This window comes from Cucurbita moschata, unplaced genomic scaffold (genome assembly GCF_002738365.1).
Source record: "Cucurbita moschata cultivar Rifu unplaced genomic scaffold, Cmos_1.0 Cmo_Scf00023, whole genome shotgun sequence".
Lineage (NCBI taxonomy): Eukaryota > Viridiplantae > Streptophyta > Magnoliopsida > Cucurbitales > Cucurbitaceae > Cucurbita > Cucurbita moschata.
The window spans coordinates 1,178,634-1,202,918 of NW_019268539.1; the positions used below are offsets into that span (position 1 = coordinate 1,178,634).

Here is a 24,285-nt window from a genome sequence, read left to right on the forward strand (position 1 = left end):
GGGGGGGGGGGGGGGGGGGGGGGGGGGGGGGGGGGGGGGGGGGGGGGGGGGGGGGGGGGGGGGGGGGGGGGGGGGGGGGGGGGGGGGGGGGGGGGGGGGGGGGGGGGGGGGGGGGGGGGGGGGGGGAGGGGTGGATAGAGTGAGATCCCACATCGGTTGGAGAAGAGAACAAACTAAACCTCTCCCTAACAAATGCGTTTTAAAAACTTTGAAGGTAAACCCGAAAGGGAAAGCCCAAATAAGACAATATTTGCTTGTCTTTGACTTTGGACTGTATTTTTGGTAGCATGTTTTATGGTCTAAACTTGCCATTCGAGGCTATGACAGTCGAATCCCCATTTTTAAAGTATGTTACTTCTACAATACGATTCTCAGTTGTCTCCGATTTGAAGGGAACTATACATTTCACTTCTCTGATATCTCGACAGTGTTTTAAATGACTTTATTTAAGTGACGTTTAGAAGTTCTCTCCTGCAACAGGGTTAGCTCCTTTGACGAACATTTCAATTGAGGGAATCCAAGGCCATCAAAATCTGGAACAATGCTATCCCATGCAGCGATATATCGAAGTAAAGTTGACAAATGAGCAGGTATATCGAGAATCATTTTCTTTTTCAACTAAAGATTTAGAGTACTTCTTATGGAAACGAACAGCTCGAGAGTATAATTCAAATACCACGTTATATCCTCGTGTTTTTGTTTTGGCTTCTTTTATAAGATCTTTCTTCTAATATCTATTTTGAAACTCCCTGATATGAGCCATTGCTCTTCTTAGTTCTTTTCTTATTGTTGGCGGGTGACATTGATATCGTTTATTTAGTTGTTCAGATATCTCCAGGAGTCTGGTATTTTGGTCTTTTCAATGGCGTCGGGTCTTCAAGAACACAGTCGAAAATGGTACGTGTATATGTATATGCATGCTTGCCAATTGCAAAATGGTACGTGTACTTACCTCCTTGCATTGCAGATAGTTCGAGGGCCTTCGTATTCTTTCAGTGCCAACGTTACAGTGGAAGGATGTTCATCCTCCACAATGTTTGGGCAATATTGCAATCAAACAGTCGATCCGCTCTCATGTTCTTTATCCGATGGTCGTAACATAGCTGAAAATGTTTTAGAAGCTATGTCATATAACCGAACAGTCGAAAGTTTGCTTGCGTGCGGGAGTACATTTAAAACATTTTGTCTTCGAGACGGTGAACTGAAAACGTACCACTTGGATATGGAGGGTGTGGCAGAAGAGCTGACCATTTCAGCAACAAATGTGAGTCTCAACTTAACAAAGTCAGATAGCTCTAGTAATATCAGTGGAATTAGTTTGATGGGTTTCGCTCGTCTTGGTGCAATTCCTTCGGTTGTGCTGCATGATTATTCGAGTAACTTAACCACTGGCCCTTTGGTTATCCGTTCTCCAAAAGTCGGCCGATGGTATATCTCCATAGCTCCTCTTGATCTTTCGAAAGAACTTCGAACCGTTCCTGCCAACAATGTGAGTGTTTGTTATTCCATGGAATCATATGTGCTGCATTGTCCCTACGGAAAGACTGGACCTAATTGTACATGGAACAGATACGTCCTCCAGGTAAGATTCATCCTGCAATGCCCCTTAGGTTCGATCTAAGCTCGATCTTGTACCTGCGCAAGTAAACGACAATAATATGAATACACAAGCTGTAGAATATGGGTTCTAAATGCATTTGCGTTTCTGCAGGCGATCGTTGGAAGAGGTTCATCTCCTTTCGAATCATATTTTATGCCGATCAAAGAACAGTACTTCGAAGGACCGAACTTTGCTGTCGAACCCCTTCTAAGCAACACGTCAAATCATGGACAAGAGAAGTATGCTTGGACGTATTTTACTTTGGACGTTCCTCGTGGCTCGGCTGGAGCAAATATTCACTTCCAATTATCAGCTGCTGAGACAATGGAGTATGAAGTCTATGCTAGATTTGGTGGATTACCATCTCTTGATAATTGGGATTACTGTTATAAAAACCAAACCAGCAACAGTGGTGGCTCAACATTCCTTTCCCTCTACAATTCAAGTGATGTAAAGATAGATTTCTATATTTTATATGCCAGTGAAGGAACTTGGGTTTTCGGATTAAGGCATCCAGTCAACAGAAGTTTGTCCGAAGATCGGACTATTATGTCGGTCACGCTTGAACGATGCCCGAACAAGTGCTCGTCCCATGGAAGATGTGAATATGCTTTTGATGCTAGTGGAGCCACAACGTTTAGGTGTGCTTTATTGATCCTTGCATTGCGTACTTTCGTGCTCTGATCTTTTAACTCTCCGATTCACTAGCTCGGTAAACTGAGTATCGTTATTGTTTTTCTTCCAGCTTTTGTTCCTGTGACAGAAATCATGGAGGCTTTGATTGCAGCGTTGAGATAGTAGACCATAAAGGTAAAAATTACTTTAGCTTCAAGGGAATGAAGTATTTTTTATAAGGGCGTAGAAATCTCTCCCTAGCAGACGTGTTTTAAAACCTTGAGGGGAAGCTTGAAAGGGAAAGCCCAAAGAGGACAATATCTGCTAGCAGTGGGTTTGAGCTGTTACAAATGATATAAGAGCTAGACACCAGGCGGTGTGCCAGTAAGAACGCTGGCCCCAAGAGGGGTAGATTGTGAGATCCCACATCGGTTGTAGAGGGGAACGAAATATTATAAGGGTGTGAAAACCTTTCCCTAGCGCACAAGTTTTAAAATCTTGGGGGAAGCGGGAAAGAAAAGCCCAAAGAGAAAAATATCTGCGATAGGTGGACTTTGACTGTTATACAAATTCTCAAGTCTCATACTCTGTTTCATTATCTCGAAATTCATGTAGGGCATGTGCAACAATCAATTGCTCTAATCGCGTCGAATGCTGCGGCCATCTTTCCCGCCTTTTGGGCTCTTCGACAAAAGGCAAATCTGATGACAATTTTCTTGTTTTTCCTTGAATTCCAGGAAGTAATTCTTTTTCCAACCCATAAAGATTGTTCTTGCAGGCTCTAGCAGAGTGGGTGCTGTTTACGTCAAGTGGGATTTCAAGTGCTTTATATCATGCTTGTGATGTAGGAACTTGGTGTCCATTGTCATTCAATGTATTACAGGTACAAGTTTTGCTTATCAGTCTTTGCCTATTAAGTATATCATAACATTTTATACCACGAGTTCGCCCTGCATTTTTCACAAAAGACCTCGAAACCAATCTGATGAATTGGTAAAACTGTCTACCCGTATTTAGACTGACGACCTGATAACTTTCAGTTTATGGACTTCTGGATGTCTTTCATGGCTGTCGTTAGCACTTTCGTGTACCTAGCCACAATCGAAGAAGTTTATAAAAGGGCGATACATACCGTTGTTGCAATCCTAACTGCTCTCATGGCTATAACCAAGGCGACACGGTAACTAAAATGCCACATATGGCTTGCCTTTTAGATGAAAAGAGTAATCCGTTATGGTGACCGAATTTTGAACGTCTGCAGGACTTCCAATATTGCTATTGTGCTAGCAATTGGTACACTGGGTCTTCTTGTTGGATGGCTGATTGAGTTATCGACGAAGTATAGGTCGTTCTCCCTACCGATGCGAATTTCTCTGAATGTGCTTCACAGGTGAGAATCTTCTCATAAATGTTTTCAAAATCCAAACTAAGGCTCGAAAACTAAAAGAATAGTTGTGGCGTTATTTTCAACTATGTTCTTAAAGCACGTAAATCGGCCTTTAGAAGCGATTTGAAATATGAAAAGGTGGCCTCTGAAAATCAGGGTGCCACCCTTTTGGTCTTCAGAAACTTATTAATTTAGGTGCAGATGGGAATCTATCAAAGCATGGGGGCACAAGCTTTTGAAGACTCTATACAGAAGATATCGATGGGGCTTTATGATTGCAGGTTTCACAGCATTGGCTATGGCTGCCATAAGCTGGAATTTGGAAACTTCTGAAACCTACTGGATTTGGCATAGGTACCACAAAACAGCCCCTCTCTATCTTTCCCTCTCTCTTTTGTCTCTCTAAGTTTCGATTCTTCGATTGTTGACAGCATTTGGCACTTGACTATCTACATGTCGTCATTCCTCTTCCTCTGTTCAAAAGAAGCAAGAGTTTTAGACCGTGACAATTCGATTGTTCCGAATGGTGAAAACGAAAGAGGTTCTAACATAAATTATGAATTGGCTAGGCAGAATTCGTTGCCTAGAAGTGTATAGAAAGAAAGAGGCAATTTTGCGAGTTTCAGCCGATTGAAGACTTGTACCAAACAAACATAGCTTTTCAATTATTTACTGTAAATTATTGTCCACAGGTTTGGGTTTTCTTCTGTGATATTCTTTCTTCTTTTGGGAGGACATGAATTGTGAATATGCATAACTTAGATTAGATAGAATGATCACTTGTTTTGGGTTCAATGAGAAGAACATTGGAACCAAAAATAACAGGCTTGAATTCATGCCTAGTATATCTATTATGATCCTTATTGAACAACTTTATACCAGAGCTTTAGTCACCAAATTTGGATAACTGATGTCTATCCAGTTCGAGGTAGCTCCTGTTGGGGGCAAACTAGAAAACTCGAAATTATCTGTTGGGTCGTTTGGTTTGATTCAATGAGATTTTAGTTCGTTTCAGTCAGCTTTTGAAAATTTGGTTTTAGTGTTGGTTTCTTTAACTCAAATATTGGTTTAGGGACTAACTAAAACGTACCGGTTTACGTCCTTGTAGCGAGTTGAAGTATTGCCATGGCTGAGTATTTTTGTATGCTTCTCATTCCCCATCTCTGCATCTGTCGTTAAGCCTACAATCGTGAAGCTTTAGTTAAAGGGATATTTTAAAGTCAAGATCAACAAAATAACTCCAACATGAATGGATGTTTGATGAACAATAGCTTACCACCATATACTGCTGGTCTAGCAAAATGAGCTCCTGCTTCCTTTGCTCACTCAAGCGTGAGCTACAGCCATTTAGAAGACCAATCCTTCACAATAACAGGAAAGGAGTTTGGTTCGACTTTCTACTATAGTATGATATTGTCCATTTCGAGCATAAGCTCTCGTGGCTTTACTTTTAGTTTCCCTAAAAGGCCTCATATCAATAGAGATGTATTCCTTGCTTATAAATTCATAATCAACCCCTTAATTAGCCGACGTGGGACTTCTCTCCCAACAATTCTCAACAATCCTCCCCTTGAACAAAGTATACCATAGATCCTCCCCTAAGGCCTATTGAGTCCTTGAACAACCTCTCCTTAATCGAGACTTGACTCTTTTGGAGCCTTTGAACAAAGTACACCCTTCGTTTGATACTTGAGTCACTTTTGACTATACCTTCGAGGTTCACAACTTCTTTGTTCGACATTTGAGGATTCTATTAACATGGCTAAGTTAAGGGCATGCCTCTAATATCATGTTAGGAACCACGACTCTCCACAATAATATGATATTGTCCATTTTGAGCATAAGCTCTCAGGACTTTGTTTTTGGTTTCTCCAAAAAATCTCATACCAATGGAGATGTATTCCTTACTTATAAACCTAAAGTTCGTATGCAAAATCAATTTAGACTTACAGATTAGATGAACAGGTATTGAAATCAAGGGCTGAACCTCAAAATGGATTATGGTTCATGTCCACCCAAGATTTGGCATTCATTCGGGCTCAATATCTATGTTGGACGCTGTGGACTTGTAATCTTTCTTCACCGTGTTGAGTAATAATCCTAACATTTCATAGAGATCTGAAGACTGTGGATGGGATCTATCACTTGATACAAACAAATGGTTATAACCAGCAATCTCTATCCAACTAAAGCCTGGCACTTTTGGTTCACAACTATCCTTCAACAGTTTGCGCATTCTCGCCACATCTGACCATCTTCCTTCAGAAGCATACATATTCGACATTAGAGAACTATTCACTGGTTTACATGGATCTGATGCAAACTCCATTGCCCATTTTGCTAATCTCAAGCGCCCATGAGTTCTACATGCTCGAATAAACGACCTGAAAGCATCTGGTCCCGCTTCCTCCGACACTGATTTCAAAAGCTTAAAAGCCTCGTCTAGACTACCCGCTCGACCGATAAGGTCAATCAAGCAAGTCAAATGCTCTGAATCAGGAACAATTTGGTACTCATTAGTCATTAAGTTGAAGTAGTGAAGCCCCATGTTTACAAATCCCCCATGACTACAGGCAGAAAGAACACCAAGAAATGCAATTTTATCTGGTCTAATGCCCTGAGATAACATCTTATCAAATAACTCGACAGCAGCTTTCTCAAGCCCACAAAATGCAAATCCACATATAATTGATGTCCATGAAACCAAATCTGGTTCTGCAATTAATCTAAAGCATCGTAAAGCTGGGGAAATGGTACCACACTTCGAATATGCATTTATCAAACCATTATTAACAGACAAAAATGCTTCAAAACCAAGTTTTATCAAGCAAGAATGAACCTGGATCAGCTCAGAAGCCCCAGAGGTAAAGCCACATGAACTTAGCACACTAGCAAAAGTTAATTCATCAGGGTAATAATCTTCCTCAAACATTCTCCTCAAAAGTTTCACCGCCTCTTTCCCATGTTCTTGCTGCCCATACCCAACAATCATAGTGGTCCAAGACACAGAATTTCGAATTGGCATTTCATCAAACGCTTTGCGAGCATCATATAAATGATTGTTTTTGGCATACATATTGACAAGTGAACTTGCTACTAGAATATCTAAATCAAATGAGTGTTTTATAAGATGAACATGGAGCTGCTTACCCAATTCCCCTGATCCTTTATACTTGCACGAACTTAGCAGGCTGCTGAATGTAAAATCGTCACCTGTAAAGCCTTCCAACTGCATCAAGAAAAAGATTTCAATCGCTTCTTTGGCCAAACAATTAAACACATAACAGTACAACATCACATTCCACAAAACCAGATCCTTATACAGAACGCTGCTAAAAGCCAATCTCGCATCTTCATATAACCCACATTTCGCATAAAAATCAACCACTGCACTCCCCACAAAACAATCCAAATCAAACCCAATTTTGATCACAAAACCATGCAATTGCTTGCCACTTCCAACATCATTCATCACATCACAAGAACGAAACAATCCATTAAACGTGACACCATCTGGGTCTACCATATCCATCAACATATTCTTAAAACATGAGAGAATCGAACGCTCCCTCATCTTAAACTCACCTCCATACCCGCAATTGACAACCCCACAAATCACCGTATTCCACGACACAACATTTCTCCTACGCATTTCATCAAACAGGTTCCGTGCACGACCCAGATCCCTGCATTTAACATAAATCTTCAATAGTTTGTTCTGTACAGACAGTTCATTAGCCAATCCCAACTTTATGACGAGGCTGTGCAATTTGGTACCTCGAGGAATGGAATTCAAATCAGCAGCGGCTTTCAGGACGTTGAAAGAAAAGGAATGGACCAGACGACAACACCCAAAGTGGGTCGACGGCCAAATCAACATCAGTGAAAATGATCTGAGACGGCCAAATCAGCCGATGTTAACGGTGGCGTAGAAACGGCAGCCGGAGGAAGAATGGCGGTTGGAAATGGACGGTGACATCAACCAGAGAACGTTGCGGGGCCTGCAGAATTTGTTTTTTTTTTTTGTTATCGCTAATGTACGGTGCAGATTAATTGCAAAATATAAGTTTTAAATTAATTACTACAAATATTGTGGGGCCCAAACAAATATTTTTGGGGTTAAATTATACCAAATATTACTAAAATTTGAAAAACTTTAATTTAATATTTTTAAATTTTGAAATTATGTTAAAATATATTTTAAGAGTTTTTTTTAATTAAAAAAAAACAAAGATAAATAGATGCTTATTTTAAAAATTAATTCAACTATATAAAATATTAAAATTGTTGTTACCACTTATTCAACGTTATTAAATAATGCGTACCGATAGTATTAATGAAGTTGATAATGACCCGACAAAAAAATTGATCGTTCACAGGTTGAAAAATGTGTTTATAACCCTTTAGTAAAAACTGAAAATAAACGTAACCCTAAAATGGGTTGAATATAGCTGTTTTTTAAACCGATTTGTGTAATAACGAGCAATTTTTGGCCTAGTAAGTTCTTATGTGCTAAGTTGTATATTTTAGTTTTAAGATGAAAATGAAGACGAGATTAAAGTAGGGTTTAAACCGACGTTTGTTTGCTTGTTTTTAGGGATAGAATGGTACCTCTAGATTGTACCAAACAACCTATGGTCGTCCTAAATCATAGAGAACAAATATAAAGCAATCACCCACAAAAAAGAAAACGAAGAGAAAAGAAAACACAACAACAACGACAACGACAACGTTTGACATTTCAAGAAGAAACGAAGCCACGAAGAGAAAAGAAAAGAAAACCGAACCCCACGAGTAAACATAGGGACCAAACAAGAAAATGAAGCTTCAGAAGAAGCAACGGCGAGCGGCATGGCAAGATTTGATGGCATCGATGCCATGGACACCGTCGTGCTCCACCACGCGCCGACGGTGCTGATTGAATCGAGCGAGGATTATCGACCGGTGGGGTCGTACGACGATGTGAGATATGTTTGTTGGATTGAGTCGAGAAAGCTTTGGAGAATTGCTGGCCCTATTGCCTTTAATATTTTGTGTAATTATGGAATGAACTCATTCACCAGCATCTTTGTTGGCCATATTGGCGATTTGGAGCTCTCTGCCATTGCCATTTCCTTGAACGTCATTTCTAATTTCTCGTTCGGGTTCTTGGTTAGTACCTCTTTTCTTGTTTCCGAGCACGAGCACGAACACGAAAAATTTTTATTCATATTTGAACTATGTAAGAATTTCTATGGTAGAAATGAAATCGTTACAAATTTTAAACTACTGAGACCACGGAGTTGGACTATTGACAATTGTTTCTTTTTTTCCCGTATAGCTCGGGATGGGGAGCGCCCTCGAGACGCTATGCGGGCAGGCATACGGTGCGGGTCAAATGAACATGTTAGGAGTCTACATGCAACGTTCATGGATAATTCTTTTAGGCACATGCGTCATTCTACTTCCACTCTACATTTACGCTACTCCAATCCTCGAGCTCCTCGGCCAAGAGCCTAAAATCGCGAACATGGCGGGGAAATTCTCGATTCAAATAATCCCACAAATGTTCTCTTTGGCCATTAACTTTCCGACGCAGAAATTTCTACAAGCTCAGAGTCGAGTTGGGATATTGGCGTGGATTGGGTTCGGGGCGCTTTTAGCCCACGTCGGATTTTTGGTTTTGTTCATCAAAGTGTTTGATTGGGGTATCGCCGGAGCTGCGGCGGCGTACGACGTGTCGGCATGGGGAATCTCCATTGCTCAGGTGGTTTATATTCTTGGGTGGTGTAGTGAATGCTGGAAGGGCTTCTCATGGCTGGCTTTCAAGGACTTATGGGACTTTATGAAGCTTTCACTTGCTTCGGCGATTATGCTTTGCTTGGAGATTTGGTATTTTATGACCATAATTGTCCTTACTGGCCACCTTGATGATCCCATTATTGCCGTTGGTTCGCTCTCAATTTGGTAATTTACACCCTCTTATACTTGTAAAATTACTATTTTGGTCATCAAACTTCAAAATATTAACAATTTTACTTACCGGTAGAGATGTTCATTTAACCTCTTGAAGTTCGGGCCTTTTAAAGACCTAGCTCGAACATAGTAGGTAATTCCCGAACGGAGAATGAAGGAGAAAGTGAAGAGAAATTTCTTCATAATTAGCTAAATGAGGTCAAGGACGGAAAATTCTCTGTGAAAATCCAATACTTTTGTATTCCCTGCAGAGAACCCCACCTCGATTCTCGTAAAAATAAGTAAGAATTTTGCAGAGATAAAAATTGAAATAGCAAGTAAGAACGGTGTGATGTCCGACATTAGTTGGGGAAGAGAACAAACCACCATTTATTAGGGCGTGGAAACTTCCCTAGTAGATGCGTTTTAAAGGCTTGAGGGGAAGCCGGAAAGGGAAAGACCAAATAAGACAATATTTACTAGCGGTGGATCTAGGCTGTTACAAATGGTATCAGAGCCAGACACCGGATGGTGTGTCAACCTTCTTGTTGTTCCTAGAAGGAGGGTAGACACGAGGCGGTGTGCCAGTAAGGACGCTGGGCCCCAGCCTTCTTGCTGTTCCTAAAAGGAGGGTAGACACGAGGCGGTGTGTCAGTAAAGACGCTGGGCCCCAACAGGGAGTGGATTTGGGGGTGGTCCCACATCAATTGGAGGAAGGATAGAGTCCCAGTGAGGACGCTGGGCCCCGAAGGGGGTGGATTGTGATGTCCTATATTGGTTGGTTGGCGGGTGTAGAAACCTTCCCCTAGTAGACGCGTTTTAAAGCTTTGAGGGGAAGCCCGAAAGGGAAAGCCCAAAGAGACAATATCTGCTAGCGTAGAATCTGGGGCGCGTTTTAAAGCCTTGAGGGGAAGCCCGAAAGAGAAACTCCAAAGAGGACAATATCTGCTAGCAGTTACAAACGGAGACGGAAAAGACATTTTTGTCCCCGTCCCCGTCCCCGCTCGTGAAATGCTTATATTTTTCAGTATTGATGAACATGTTCTTATAAATGAGAATGTTAGAGAGATAAAAATTGAAATAGGAGGCTATAAGACATTTTCGTCCCCATCCCCGTCCCCGCTCCCCGCTTGCGAAATGCTGATGAACATGTTCTTATACTCTTATTTCAGCATGAATCTAAATGGATGGGAAGGCATGTTATTCATAGGGATCAATGCAGCCGTAAGGTTAGAACATCAAAAACCCTACAAAAAAAAAAAAAAAAAATTCTCCTTTCCCGAGTTCTTCCTTCATATTCTTTTTCTCTCTTGTTCAGCGTTCGAGTATCGAACGAGCTCGGATTAGGGCATCCAAGGGCAGCAAAGTACTCCGTCATCGTGACCGTCGTCGAGTCGCTCTGCATCGGGCTTCTTTTTGCAGCGCTTATCTTAGCAACGAAAGACTATTTCGCAATCATATTTACGGATAGCAAAGAGATGCAAGAGGCAGTTTCTAACTTGGCCTTCCTTTTAGGTATAACAATGGTGCTCAACAGTGTTCAACCAGTGATATCAGGTAACAACATTGTAATTTGGAGCAAAAATGGGAAGACAAATTTGTTCTAAATTAGGGTTTTGATTATGTTTTTGCAGGTGTAGCTGTTGGAGGAGGTTGGCAAGCTTTAGTGGCTTACATTAACTTGTTTTGTTATTATGTTGTTGGCCTTCCTTTTGGCTTTCTTCTTGGCTACAAAACAAGTTTAGGCGTCGAGGTAAGCATTTCGATCCGTGTTAGAACTCTTCGATTTATCCGTTAGTCTTTTATAACCTAAGATTAACAAGACGACTCTATCTTTGATGCTCGAGCTTGCATAACCTAATTATTTACGAGTTTGTTGTTCTTGTAGACATAAGCTCGTGTTATAATGTAAACCTAGGTCGATAAAATTTATATCTGAATCCAAACGTAGGTCGTTATATGAATTTTTACTGGTTCCTGATAATGAGTGTTTTAAACTCGTTTACAGAACCTCCTTTTGAATTTATTGATGCATAACCTAATTATCTACGAGTTTGTTTATCTCGTGGACTATAAGCTCGTGTTATGATGTAAACTTAGGTCGATAAAATTTATTTGTTATACGAATTTTTGCAGCTTTTTGATCTCGAGTGTTTTAAACTCATGAACGAACCTCTTTTTGAATCTATCGATGATTTAACGTTGCAGGGCATATGGATTGGTATGATATGTGGGACATTCTTGCAGACAATAATTCTTCTGTTTATTGTTTATAAGACCAATTGGAATAAGGAGGTGAGTTTGTCCAACTATATTTTCAAATTATGTTCTTTTCTATGTTTTAAGCATTAAAATTATATCTAAATAAAATATTAAAAAAATTTATATAATATATATATATATATATATTTATATTTATTAAATTAACTTTTCAAAATTTTAATTTTATGTTTGATAGATGTCTCAACTTTAAAAATAAATATATTAATTTCCAGGTGGAGGAAACGACCGAAAGAATGAGAAGGTGGATGGGGAAGGACGGAGTGCCCTCTGATCCCACATAAAGATTGGCTCTTTAATCTTTGGAAAGAGCCATTTAATTTCGAACGTTTTTTTTTTCTTTTTTGCAATATTTTTTACTCATAGATTAGGTTTGATATGTTATCGAAATAAAATTTTTAGGAAAAAAAAATATTTTAAGGCTATATTAATAAAAATACTTATAATCTTAAATATATGTTGGTGTTTTAAAATTTTAAATAATATCTTAAAATTTTTTGTAAACGAGTTGTAATTTATTTAGAAAATATTTGTGAATTTTTAAATTTTTTTTAAAAATTTAAAAATATTTGATTTAAAATATTAATAATTTTAACTTAAAAAAAAAAGAGAGAGAGAGAAATGGATGAAAATAGCAGTAATCGATTAGGGAAGAAGAAACCCGTCGGCCAGCTTCGGAGTCGGGTTGAACCGGATCCGAGACTCGTCCAGATGCACGCACTAGCCTGCTCACGGTTCTACCCAATTGCCTGCCCGTCTCTCGACCCGTCAACGCTCCAGCCCGACTCGCATGATTACCTAGAAGTTGCGGCCCAAACGAAGATGCGGCCCATGACCAGACGCCAGTCGCGACCTGTGCATTGACTCGAAGCCCACATGTCGACCCGAGTTGCTGCGTGTGCCGAGCCGCTCCTAGTACAGAGCTTGCGTGCAGCTTAGTTGAGCCGATGCATCCATCGGTCGGCTCGTGTGGCTCTAGCGACTCGGCTTGGATGGCTTACCCGACTCAAGTTGGACTTTTTGGAGGCAATCAAGATGAGTGGCTCAGCCACTATTTCACCAATTTAAAATGTTGTAAGCTAGAGAATTATTCGAGATCATTAGGCGGATTAAGCCCTCCAACGTGTTCTAACTCTATATCATAAGTCTACCTAGGTTGACTCGAATTTTAAGGATAGTTTCAAGTTAACACCAAGGATAAGATAGTAACTTGGGTCTAGGTCAACCAAGTAAGTGGCTCTATTGTTGGCTTGGTTGGACGAATTGAACGACACTGATTACACGTCTCATGGCCCTTGCACGTATCATGATTATAATTATTATGCTATGTTGTGTTGTTATATTATATCATGTTATGTCGTGTTATGCTATATTATGCTATAATGTGATTGTACCATGTTGTGGAATCATATATAAGATATTAATAATCTATGATGCATAAACCTTCATATACCACGTCATGACAAGAATAATGTATGCATGTTTCATAGGCTCGTTATGTTATTAATGAATAGAGGTTCGACTTGCATTACAAACCTATGCCATGATTTTAATCTTGGGATCCTCGTGGGTCTAGCCTACCAGCGCTTTAGCCCATTCTCACGTGTGTTGCCAAGTCCAAGCCGCTCGCACAAGCCCACAATGTGGTCCAAGTCGCTTCTTAACCTTTGACTTGCAACACTCAACTCAGCTCCAAAATCGATGCGCATGCGGCTTGGACAAGCCATGCCCCTATAGTGATTTTTTGGACCACAACAAGTAGAATTAGGTTACTACCGGCTAAGAAAAGCTTAGACCAACAGGTAAATGGACTTACTACTAGAATGCTCCCGAATTAGATGGGATGAATTGAGTGATGCATGACTATCACGTAATCTCTAGCTCTTCTATGTTATATTACTTTATGTTATGATATTCTAATTATTTTTTGTGATGCATATATTTCCCAACTGTAGAACGTACTGATATAATTACGTTTATGTTCTGAGACATTATGATGTACCATGTATGATGATCATAAATGAGACATCATTAATATGTATGCACATCTCATAGAGATTTCATGTCATGATAAGTATGGAAGTATTATGTGCATCAGTTCACTTAACCATGTTTTCTAAATGCGGGACCACATACATATTATATGTCACATGAGCATCGATTACTTCTCCAATATATTACAGAAAAATACACTATGATATTATACACGTTCATTCCTTTTCCATTGGTTTTCAACAACCTGAGCATGTGTTAGCCCATAGGCCTAGAGGGTACGCTTACAAGCCTGACTAATGGATTCATGTGTGCATGCGTGAGCTATATATAGAAAAATAGTATGAATTGAATTCTACCAGAAAAATAAAGTGTAAGGAAATAGATAACCAGAAGAAATTTGTCGTTGCATGAGTAGAAGCTCACGCTCAAAACTCCTTGGACATGAGTTCTAGTTGTTGCACAACAATTCGTTTCTCAGCTCTGTTGCGCGATTTGCAGTGATGATTGATTTCATCCATTCTTGATTTTACATATCGAGGTCGAAATGGGATCAAGTGCTTTAACATTTCACTATCATATCCAATTTGTCTCGATTTTCAATTAATGAACAAGAAGAAAATGAGAATTATTGGATTTCGTCGTAGTTAATTTATCATCATACTATAAAATCTAGTGTATTTTACTTAAAAAAAAAAAAAAATAATAACCGAACAACTCAAACCAACCCAACTAAAGAAATTTAGGATTGGATTGAGTTTATTATTTAATAAAGGTTGTTCGAGCTGATTTATGTGGGCTTAGACCAAGTTGTTGTTTAAGATTTTAAATTACTTGGGTTGGGTTCGGCCTAGTTCCCTTTTAGTGAACTTGGACTTGTTTGGCTCTGGGCTCAACCTATTACCTAGCCCAACCTAAATTGGTCAAACTATCTTGTGAAGTGATTCGAACGTTCAATTATGCTATGTTACATTCTTATACACTGCAAAACACATTGTGTTCATAGATATAATCATTACAAACTAATCGATCATCCACGAGTTATTCATAATTACAACTAGGTCAAACGTTCGTTTTACCCTACCCAACCCAACCAGTGTACATTCTAATCCACGTCCCCATCTATGTTTAAACAATAGGGAGAAATCTCTCCTCGCTCCCTCCCCATTCTGCAACGAAACTTCTAAGACATCTCTAAATCTTAAAATGATATGTTTTTTTGTCGAAAAATTTATTCAAATGACTAAATTTAAGATTTATTAAAAGTACATCGACTCAATTTACATTAACATCGAATGAAACACAAACATCGAGACGAAAATAGTATTTCAAAAAAAAAAAAAAAAAAAAAAGTAACCCTCATAAGTTACCTTAACTCAAGCACAAGGTTAAATTCAAACCATGGTTAGTTTCATCAAGTTGATTATAAATAAAGGGGGGGTCTTCTTAGTGTCTTCTTCCCCTTCCTCAAAACCCTAAAATCCATAATTTTTGATTTTGGGTTTAAAAACTAAAAACTTCCCATCTTCGAACCCATCTTTTTCGAAGAACCCCATAAAAATACCCTTAAAAAAGGGGGGAAAATGGCCAAATGAGAGAGAAAAACAAGGCAAATCTAGCGAGGAGCTTTAAAGGATGTGGAGGGCGGTAGAGTAGTGGTTGTAGTAGTAGTAGTAGTAGTAATCGTAGTAGAAGAAGACACTGTTGCGTAGAGAACGCTCCCTTCCAAAACAATCATATTACTAACTGGTACGTTTCTTTTTTCTCTCTCTTTTTCTCTTCCAATCACCATTAAAAATGGCGGTATATTCTTCATTTTCGTCTACATTTCTCTGTATTTCTTCATGATCTTTGAATTCTAGCCTCTCATGGTCAATGATGCATTCACCTTCGCTTTCTCTCTCTCTCTCTTTTGTATAATGACATTTCAATTTATCTGCAAATATGACGCTATTGGCGGGATGTATGAATATTTAACTTTTTGATTTTGAAAACGCCATAGATCAATTTCGTTTTCCCGCCAAAACTCTGATCGTCTTACCCAATTGCTGATTCTCAACGTGTGTGTTCTTTTTCATCCATTTGATTTGTTTATGGTCTTCGTAGCTTAGTGTGATTTTGTTTTGTCTCGCGAAAATGGAACCAGGGTGTTTGCGTTTGATTTTTAGGGTTTGAGTTCCGATTGATGGCAGGATCTTGGATGATAGCTGATGGTTCTGAATTAGATTACGAAGGTGCTGCGAAGAAGATTGAACGAAGGGTGTGTTTGTTAGATTTTGGATTCATTTTAATAGGTTGTGAACTTTGGGATGTTACGAGAATTGAAACAAGTCTGCTGAGTTCATTAAACTCAGTAAGAGATTCTCGATTAGTAGAAGGGAGCTGAGTTCATGAGTCTACCGATTAGGAATTGCTGTATGAAAACTCAGCAAAAGGAGTGGTAGTGTCTCGCAATGGTTGAGAATTGGGCTGAAACCAAAAGGAAACGGCAGTCATGTTGTCAGATGAGTTCATGAATTATGTTGCCTTTGATGAAAATTCAATTTCAGATTTTTCCAAGAGAATACTCGCTATGAAGAGTGATAAGATGAAGAGTGGGGATGTATTTCCTCGCAGAAGCAAGAAACTCAAGGATATTAATCATTGCAACAATGAAAGTGAGGATATAAAAATTATTGATCTACGTTTAGTCAAGGAACCGAATTTTACCCCGGAGAGAAAGGAGGAACGAATGTTGGGATTGCTTAATTGGCTTAAAGGGATTGCAAGAAACCCGTGCGATCCTTCAGTATGTTCATTACCCGAAAAGTCGAAATGGAAATCATATGGAAATGAAGAGATTTGGAAACAAGTTTTGCTGGTTCGAGAGGAAATGTTTGTGAAACGACAAGTTGATTCAAGTAGCGAACAATCTCTGGTGCAGGTACTTTACATAAATCCTCGAGTTGTTTATATTACGTCTTTGTCCATATATAGTTGTCGATCCACATGAAAGGTTAATAACAAAACTGTCTATATCTGTGTTCGTATGAAGTCCTGTGCGTTCTGATTGTTTCATGATAAAGTTGATTGTGGTAATTTTCAGGCTGCTTTAATCTTTTATTGTTCTTCATATCGTTTTGATTAGTATATGTTTACATCTTAAACAATGTTCTGTTAGTTGTAAACTGCAAAGATCCTCATTGTGAAAGCCAATATGGATCATTGATAGTGTCATGAGCCTCTTTAGTTTTTAGGAACTTTTGCAGTGTCCTTGTGTGTATACAAAGCTGAGGAATCCTTCTTATCAATTCTGAATAAGATTTATCTCCTTGTGAAGATACTTTGAGTATTAGCTGCTTAGAACTGTGGTTCCTTTATTAAGAAGAAGATGAAACTAGTTAAGATATTGATTTCATTTATCTTAGTTCTAGGCTTCATCGGCTATTTTCTATTTTTGATCTGCACCAAGGGTGTGTCTGGAGATGTCCTTAAAAGTATAAAAAATGCCTTGAGAACACTTTTTAGGTTGGTTGATGATAGCAATGTTACGAGGACTGAGATCCCACATCGGTTGGAGAAGGAACAAAGCATTTTTCGTAATGGTGTGGAATCCTCTCCCTAGCAGATCCCACATTGGTTGGAGAGCAGAACGAAGCATTTTTTTATAAGAGTGTGGAAACCTCTCTATAGTAGACGCTTTTTTAAAACCTTGAGGGGAAACTCGGAAGGGAAAGCCCAAAGATAACAATATTTGTTAGCGGTGGGCTTGAGCTGTTTCAAATGATATTAGAGTTAGGCACTGAGCAGTGTGTCAACGAAGATACTAGGTCTTGAAGGGGGTAGATTGTGAGATCCCATATCGGTTGAGTGAGGAACGAAACATTCTTTATAAAGGTATGAAATCCTCTTCTTAGAGCTTGAGAGTGATATCAAGATGGGAGGGGTCTCAAGTACCTCGAGACACTTTTAAAATGGTAAGATTTTCCAAAAAAGGAAATACATAATCTTGACCAAATAAAACATCAAACTATAATTATAAATGGCTAAATTAATAAAACTACCTTTAACTTTGCACTTTATCTTAAAAAAAATATCCTTAAATTTTCAAAAGTTTCAATAATAACCTTAAACTTTAAAAACCATCTAAACAAAACTTAAAAAAAAAAAAAACATCTAAACAATACTCATAACTTAAAAAAAAAATTAAAAAATACCTTTACCATTAATCTTAGATAAAAGTTTCATCAAAACCCTTCGAACCTTTTTAAAAACTAAAAAATACTTTTATTGTTATTTGTCCCTCTCATTTTCCCTTTCTCATCAACTTCAACTTATTGCTTAACAATTTCTTATTTCTCTCTCTCTTTTTTTTTTTTTTAATACTCTCTTAATTCCTTTATTTCATTCTTTAATATTTATAATCTTTCCAATTTCTCTTTTTTTTTCTTTTTCTTTTTTTTTTCTCTCTTCTTAAATATTAAAACTTCAAATAGGAAGGAGCATTTCCAAACATACCTTTTATAAATTTCAATACATAATTTGTGTTGAAAGTTGGTTCTTTTCCAACTCTAAATTTTAAAAAAATTGGCTATTGGAGTGCAGATAAATGATTGATGTACATACACCAATAATAAAAAGGAAATTAATTTTTTTCTAAAAATTGAAGGATATAAATGTTACTTTGAATGTTTATGGGTATCTTTGAATCGTTATACATTCTGTCCATGCAGTGGTTATGGTAAGGTATTTTTGAGACAAAATACAAAATTTTATGGGTATTTTTATTAATTTAGCCATTAGATATGGAACTTTGTGTACTAGTTTACCAACAAAAATCATAAATGGATGATTAAATCATTATATTTCTATTTTGGTTTTTAAACTCAGAAATTTCTGTTTTTATCCTTGTTAATTTTGGCAGTGTATTTAAGTTAAGTCTCAGGTGATATTTGTAGACATAATACTAAATTTGATAGATACACAATACATACCTTTTGTGTCATGTAGGAGTTGTATTGCATACATCATAGAAATTAATATATTTGAATTAATTTGATTACTTTCCTGTTCACCTCATCTTCCCTATTTGCAGAGAAATCAGAGGATGCATCCTTGTATGTACGACGACGATATGGTTCCGATTTACAATCTTAGGAAGAGATTAAGCTTTGAGAAGAAGGATCTTTCTCAAGAACCTGTCTCTAAAACAAGTGATTCCTCACCTACAGATTCATCAGATGATTACAAGCCCGTTCCTCTGGGGTCAGATTACCAAGCTCAAGTACCAGAATGGAATGGCGTGATATCCGAAAGCGATTTAAAGTGGTTGGGAACTCAAGAATGGCCCTTGAAGAAAGGAAGGAACCGATATCTAGTCGAACGGGATCCCATTGGGAGAGGAAGGCGAGACCCTTGTGGGTGCTTCGACGCCAACTCGGTTGGTTGTGTCAAATTTCATGTTACTGAGAAAAGACACAAAGTGAAGCTGGAGTTGGGCGATGCGTTCCTCCAATGGAGATTTGATAAGATGGGGGAAGATGTTACGTTTTCATGGACTGCTGACGATGAGAAAAAGTTTGAGGACATCGTGACATCGAACCCTCCGTCCCTCGGGATTTCTTTTTGGGATGAGATCATTGAGTCATTTCCTTCTAGGAGCAAGGCGGATCTTGTTTGCTACTACTATAATGTCTTTCTTTTACGTCGTAGAGGACACCAAAATCGGGTTACACCAAATGAAATCGATAGTGATGAAGAGTCGGAATCTGGAATTGTAACGAATGGACTTCGAAACGAAGTGCATAATTCATCAGACTCCATTTTCTACTCTCCCAAGAAGCCACGGTAAGCTTGAGACATCGCTCAAAAACGATTTTTTGACGAGCACCGATGTTGATTCTGATTTGGAAATATGCATTTTTTGATAAATAATTTTAGTTGAGTGGGGAAGGGAAATTTTTTTGTGACCTTACATGGAAAGGTGCAGTTGTAGCCTGTGAAAAATGGTAGCGACGGGGACGGGGACGGGGGACGGGGACGAGGACGTCGTGATTTACTGAGTCATTGTTACGAAAACAAGCTGAATTTTGAGGCTCGAGCAATTTTGATTTTGGGTTATGCTGCTCCGTTTCGATCAAATTGAAGGGTTGATGAATTGTTTTGGCCGCTTTTGGGTCACAAGGCTCTCTTAAGCGAGACAAATAGATTGAAGAGATGTTATTTTGTTGGATCCAAAAGTTTCATCCATGTATATTTGTTTAGTCACGTTGACATGGAAAAAACGTAGCATGGTCATGGTTAAAATTACACTTTGAATAGTTAATAGTTCATAGTAGCTCTCACTTGTCCTCATTTGTCAATTATAGTTCATAATGTCTTATTTGTCCATTGATCCTTGGCTTTGCCATACACTATCAGAATTTTTAGTTGAAAATTTGGTGGTGTGCTTTGTCTTTGGCCCTCCATACATTGATAAATTAATTTAGGTACTTATTCTAAGGTTCTTTATTGATCTCTATGGACTATGAAATTGGATGATTTTGAGTTTTATAAGTTTTTATCCTGTGGTTTGGGGTTTGAGTAAATTGTAAACGGAAATGAAAATTAAAATAGAAGAAGGAACGGGACATAGATAACTAAGAGAAGGAACGGGACAGACATGGATAACTATAATAAAGAAAAGTAAACTAGAATTTAAAATTAAACACGGACCGACATGGATAACTATAATAAAGAAAAGTAAACTAGAATTTAACGGAAATGAATACTACAATAAAGAAAAGTAAACTAGAATTTAATGGAAATGAAAATTAAAAACGGGACAGACATGGATAACTATAATAAAGAAAAACTAGAATTTAACGGAAATGAAAATTAATAACGGGACAGACTTGAATAACTATAATAAAGAAAAACTAGAATTTAACGGAAATGAAAATTAATAACGGGATAGACATGAATAACTGTAATAGAAATTTCTATGAAAAATAAGATAGGAGAAAAAAAAATGGAATTATTATCATAAAAAACAATTATTATATTAAAAAAAATTAAGTTTAGGAGGAAAAAAAAAAATTGTAACCAATATAATAAAGAAATTAAGTTTAGGGGACGAAAATAGAGAGAACTGACATTAGAATAGAAATTAAGTCTAATAAAATTGATTTAAGTTATCAAATATTAATATTAAAAATTTTAGGGAGGAACAAAATTTATTTATCGTCCTCCCTCAAAATAAACTTTTATTTTAAAAATATAAATTAAATATTAACCAAAAATTAAAAAAGAAATTAAATAGAAAATAATTTGATGAAGAATTTTTATGAAACATAAAATAAATTAGAAAATTGAGTGTTTTCTTTTAACTAAATTATTCAAATTTATTTTAATAATTCTAAAATTAAATTGGTAATAATAATCAAAATAATTTTTGTATTTATGAGAATATTAGTTCACCACTCAATTTTATTGCAAATCTACTATTTTTAGCCTATTATTTAGAAATTTATAAAAATTATTATCCATTTAACTTTTTGTATTAACTAAACTTTATAATTAAAAAAAATTATTAAGAAAACAAGAATAAATATATTATTCAATTTTTTAAAAATCATTTGTGACTAAAAAATAAAATCTTTAAATTTTAAATAATATCATACCATAAAATATATATCATACTAAATAAAAATTGAAAATCCTTTTGAAAATTTAAAAATTGAATAAACACATTGAATAAAAATGGAGGGATTTTTTTTTTTTTTTTTTCTGGTAAACATTCTTACAATATATATAAAATTTTAAACAATACAAAATGAACTAAACATTGATCGAACATAAGATTGGATAAAATTTTATTCTTCACGCTGGAAACAGAGTGGATTCAGCTTCAGCTATATCTCGAGCTTTAGTCAACTGAGACGGGTTGCATGTTCTCAGCTTCTTTCCTCAATTCTTGGAACAGCACAGATGACAAATATCTCTCCCCAAAACTTGGATGAATTGTCTGAAAACGCAACCAAATTAACAATTTATTCCAACTTATCTCGATTCGAGAAACACTCTACAGATTGTTTAAGAGTGTAGAACTGTTCTTACCACAATAAGTTTGCCTTTGTTTTCGGGTAATCTCGCAAGCCTGAGCGCAGCGACCGTATTGGCCCCGGACGATATCCCGACCTGAACAAACAACAAAAATGAAGCTCAAATCTTAAACCAAAAGGGACAGGAAGATGATTCTGTAAGATAAAAGGTAAAAAAAAAAGTTGGTGTTTGTTCTTTTACCATTAGTCCTTCCTTCACAGCCAGTTCCCTAGCCATATTTACAGCATCTTCACTGCTTACCTGGCAAGTAAATTTGTTTGAGAATATGTAAATTTGTAATCTAATCTTTAGGAGGTAAAAAATATGTGAAGAAGGTAAAAACTTACTTCAAGAACTTTATCCATTACATCCATATCCAATATATCTGGCTTGAATCCAACCCCATTGCCTGTGATATGATGAGGACCTGATCCAATTCATAACACCAGGCCCCATTAGTTTCGTGTAACCACTGAGGTAGCAATCAAAGAAGATTGATGAGAGCTATCAAGAATCTGCTATTAACCTATCACAAACGAAGCACGGACACAACACGGAAAAACCCACTGACATGTCGTTTTCAAAAGTTTTAGAACATGCACGCGTTGAGAATCCAATCTTAGAAAAAATGGAGAGACTTGACAATCTATAGCCATCCAAGCCCACCGCTAGTAGATATTGTTCTATTTGGGCTTCCCCTCAAGGTTTTAAAACGCGTCTATTAGGAAAAAGTTTCCACACTCTTATAACGAATGTTTCGTTCTCTTGTCCAATCAATGTGGGATCTCACAATCCACCTTCCTTGGGGTCCAGTGTCCTCGTTGGCACACTGCCCAGTGTCTAGCTCTGATACCATTTGTAATAGCCCAAGCACATCGCTAATAGATATTGTCCTATTTGAGTTTTTCCTTATGAGCTTCCCCTCAAAGTTTTAAAACGCGTCCGCTAAGGAAAGGTTTCCACACCCTTATAAGGAATGCTTCGTTCTCCTCTCCAACCAATGTGAGATGATATCTCGTTTTGTTATGAGTTTTTAGTCAAGATGTTTCTTCACAAACAAGTTTGATATATTTCACTCTCAAATTTCTTATTTTTAACCTATTTCATGTCCAATACATTATCCAAACTAAAACATCCAAGCAGGCCATTCTAATCATACCTGGTTTACCACCATTCAGTACATTACTTTCAGCAGGCTCCACTCCATAAATCTTCAGTAAAGAGACAGAATATGAACCATTGGTAAGGAATTCTAATCCATGTTCTAACGAAGCAAAAGTTCATAACATAATCACATACCTTAACATTGGGATTTCGAGATTTCAGATACTGTCCCACTCCAGAGACAGTCCCTCCACTGCCTATTCCCATCACAAAAATGTCAACTTGTCCATTTGTGTCCTCCCATATCTCAGGGCCAGTCGTATCAAAATGCACCTGTTTGATCATTTTTTAAAAAAAACCATCTTCAGGGCAATCATATATCTACCAACGACGTCTTTTGATCGAGCGAGGTATCTTGTTTTCGAAAAACTTCATAGAAATTAGCTAAGAAAAATGGATTTTAATTAGGAACCTGAGTATTGGCAGGGTTTGAGAACTGTTGGAGCATGAAGCCATCAGGTGTTGATTCCAAAAGATCATAAGCCTTTTTGACAGTACCTCCCATGCCTTTAGTAGGGTCGGTGACAATCAATTCAGCTCCAAATGCTCTCATTGTAACTCTTCTTTCCAAGCTTGTATAAGAAGGCATGGTCAGAACCATTTTGTAGCCTTTCATGGTAGCCATAAAGGCCATACTAATTCCCATGTTTCCCGACGTTGGCTCGATCAAAGTCGTCTAGACATCGAAAACCCGAGTTTCAGAAGTTCAGAAAAGAGGATTTTTGTTGTTAAATCTTGCAGCCTAAGAGTTTTACAAGCTGACCTTTCCAGGAGTAATCAAACCTTTCTTTTCGGCATCGGCGATCATCGCGAAAGCCGGTCTAATGATGATGAAAGGAAACAGAACAGATTACAAAATGTACAAAATGAATGAGAACAGAATGAATTGTAAGAAGAGAGTGAGAGTACCTGTCTTTGATGCTGGAAGTAGGCTGCATCATTTCTTGCTTCACAGCTACATAACCTCCACACCCTTCAGTGACTTTGTTAAGATATACAATTGGAGTTTTCCCAATCAGCTGAAAATAATATAAACATTAATCTTTTAAATTTTTTTTTAAAAATTACTCTTTTTCTTTCTCCAACTCCCTTGTTTCAATATTATTAATTAATTTATGGGCATAAATTAATTAAACATGAAGCATATAATAGTGGGATTACGTAGAAAATATAATAGATTTCGAAATTAATTGACTAAATTTTATTTTTAGACAAATCCAACAATTTTTCAAAAAAAAAAAAAAAAAAAAAA

At 37.5% G+C, this 24,285-nt stretch overlaps 6 protein-coding genes across 11 annotated transcripts in view; 4 read left to right on the forward strand and 2 right to left on the reverse strand.

Annotated features, from left to right (window-relative positions):
- Positions 1-4,478, forward strand: part of LOC111460095 — a 6,880-nt gene extending 2,402 nt beyond the window's left edge. The window contains exons 4-14 of the mRNA XM_023103192.1: positions 481-590; positions 829-897; positions 968-1,582; positions 1,712-2,241; positions 2,346-2,410; positions 2,831-2,910; positions 2,994-3,098; positions 3,256-3,395; positions 3,477-3,605; positions 3,804-3,956; positions 4,034-4,478. Coding sequence (XP_022958960.1) covers positions 481-590; positions 829-897; positions 968-1,582; positions 1,712-2,241; positions 2,346-2,410; positions 2,831-2,910; positions 2,994-3,098; positions 3,256-3,395; positions 3,477-3,605; positions 3,804-3,956; positions 4,034-4,199 — 2,162 coding nt within the window. The 3' untranslated portion in view covers positions 4,200-4,478. The remainder of the gene's footprint in view (positions 1-480; positions 591-828; positions 898-967; positions 1,583-1,711; positions 2,242-2,345; positions 2,411-2,830; positions 2,911-2,993; positions 3,099-3,255; positions 3,396-3,476; positions 3,606-3,803; positions 3,957-4,033) is intronic.
- The window catches only part of LOC111460101, a 13,187-nt gene extending 6,563 nt beyond the window's left edge, over positions 1-6,624 (forward strand). The window contains exon 4 of the mRNA XM_023103203.1: positions 6,612-6,624. The gene's annotated coding sequence lies outside the window, so the exon portion shown is untranslated. The remainder of the gene's footprint in view (positions 1-6,611) is intronic.
- LOC111460096 (pentatricopeptide repeat-containing protein At2g46050, mitochondrial) lies at positions 3,976-7,624 on the reverse strand. Of its 4 annotated transcripts, XM_023103196.1 has the most exons (5): positions 7,380-7,507; positions 5,553-7,288; positions 4,879-4,963; positions 4,693-4,783; positions 3,976-4,075 (listed from the first exon to the last, which is right to left on the reverse strand). In XM_023103196.1, exon 2 carries the CDS (start codon positions 7,252-7,254, stop codon positions 5,632-5,634), a length of 1,623 nt encoding a protein of 540 aa, XP_022958964.1. In that variant the 5' UTR covers positions 7,255-7,288; positions 7,380-7,507; the 3' UTR covers positions 3,976-4,075; positions 4,693-4,783; positions 4,879-4,963; positions 5,553-5,631. The 4 variants fall into 4 exon arrangements, with proteins under 4 accessions (XP_022958964.1, XP_022958962.1, XP_022958961.1 ...); XM_023103194.1 differs by having other exon boundaries at positions 4,879-4,939; positions 5,553-7,624; XM_023103193.1 differs by having other exon boundaries at positions 5,553-7,624.
- Positions 7,625-8,323: 699 nt separating this feature from the next.
- On the forward strand, positions 8,324-12,168 carry LOC111460097 (protein DETOXIFICATION 34). The gene is made up of 7 exons (XM_023103197.1): positions 8,324-8,753; positions 8,923-9,548; positions 10,709-10,765; positions 10,855-11,093; positions 11,171-11,289; positions 11,745-11,831; positions 12,032-12,168. Exons 1-7 carry the CDS (start codon positions 8,454-8,456, stop codon positions 12,098-12,100), a joined length of 1,497 nt encoding a protein of 498 aa, XP_022958965.1. The 5' UTR covers positions 8,324-8,453; the 3' UTR covers positions 12,101-12,168.
- Positions 12,169-15,276: 3,108 nt separating this feature from the next.
- On the forward strand, positions 15,277-20,137 carry LOC111460098 (AT-rich interactive domain-containing protein 1). 3 transcript variants are annotated; one of them, XM_023103199.1, is made up of 4 exons: positions 15,277-15,557; positions 15,955-16,731; positions 18,883-19,634; positions 19,777-20,137. In XM_023103199.1, the coding sequence occupies exons 2-4, from the start codon at positions 16,303-16,305 to the stop codon at positions 19,787-19,789; spliced, it is 1,194 nt and encodes a 397-aa protein (XP_022958967.1). In that variant the 5' UTR covers positions 15,277-15,557; positions 15,955-16,302; the 3' UTR covers positions 19,790-20,137. The 3 variants fall into 3 exon arrangements, with proteins under 3 accessions (XP_022958967.1, XP_022958966.1, XP_022958968.1); XM_023103198.1 differs by having other exon boundaries at positions 16,001-16,731; XM_023103200.1 differs by having other exon boundaries at positions 16,001-16,731; positions 18,883-20,137.
- A 1,396-nt stretch (positions 20,138-21,533) lies between these two features.
- LOC111460401 (bifunctional L-3-cyanoalanine synthase/cysteine synthase 1, mitochondrial) overlaps positions 21,534-24,285 on the reverse strand; it is a 4,316-nt gene continuing 1,564 nt past the window's right edge. The window contains exons 2-10 of the mRNA XM_023103649.1: positions 23,943-24,052; positions 23,797-23,854; positions 23,446-23,709; positions 23,169-23,306; positions 23,029-23,080; positions 22,217-22,296; positions 22,071-22,130; positions 21,885-21,965; positions 21,534-21,792 (exon numbers count right to left, since the gene is read on the reverse strand). Of these exons, the coding sequence (XP_022959417.1) occupies positions 21,694-21,792; positions 21,885-21,965; positions 22,071-22,130; positions 22,217-22,296; positions 23,029-23,080; positions 23,169-23,306; positions 23,446-23,709; positions 23,797-23,854; positions 23,943-24,052 (942 nt within the window). The 3' untranslated portion in view covers positions 21,534-21,693. The remainder of the gene's footprint in view (positions 21,793-21,884; positions 21,966-22,070; positions 22,131-22,216; positions 22,297-23,028; positions 23,081-23,168; positions 23,307-23,445; positions 23,710-23,796; positions 23,855-23,942; positions 24,053-24,285) is intronic.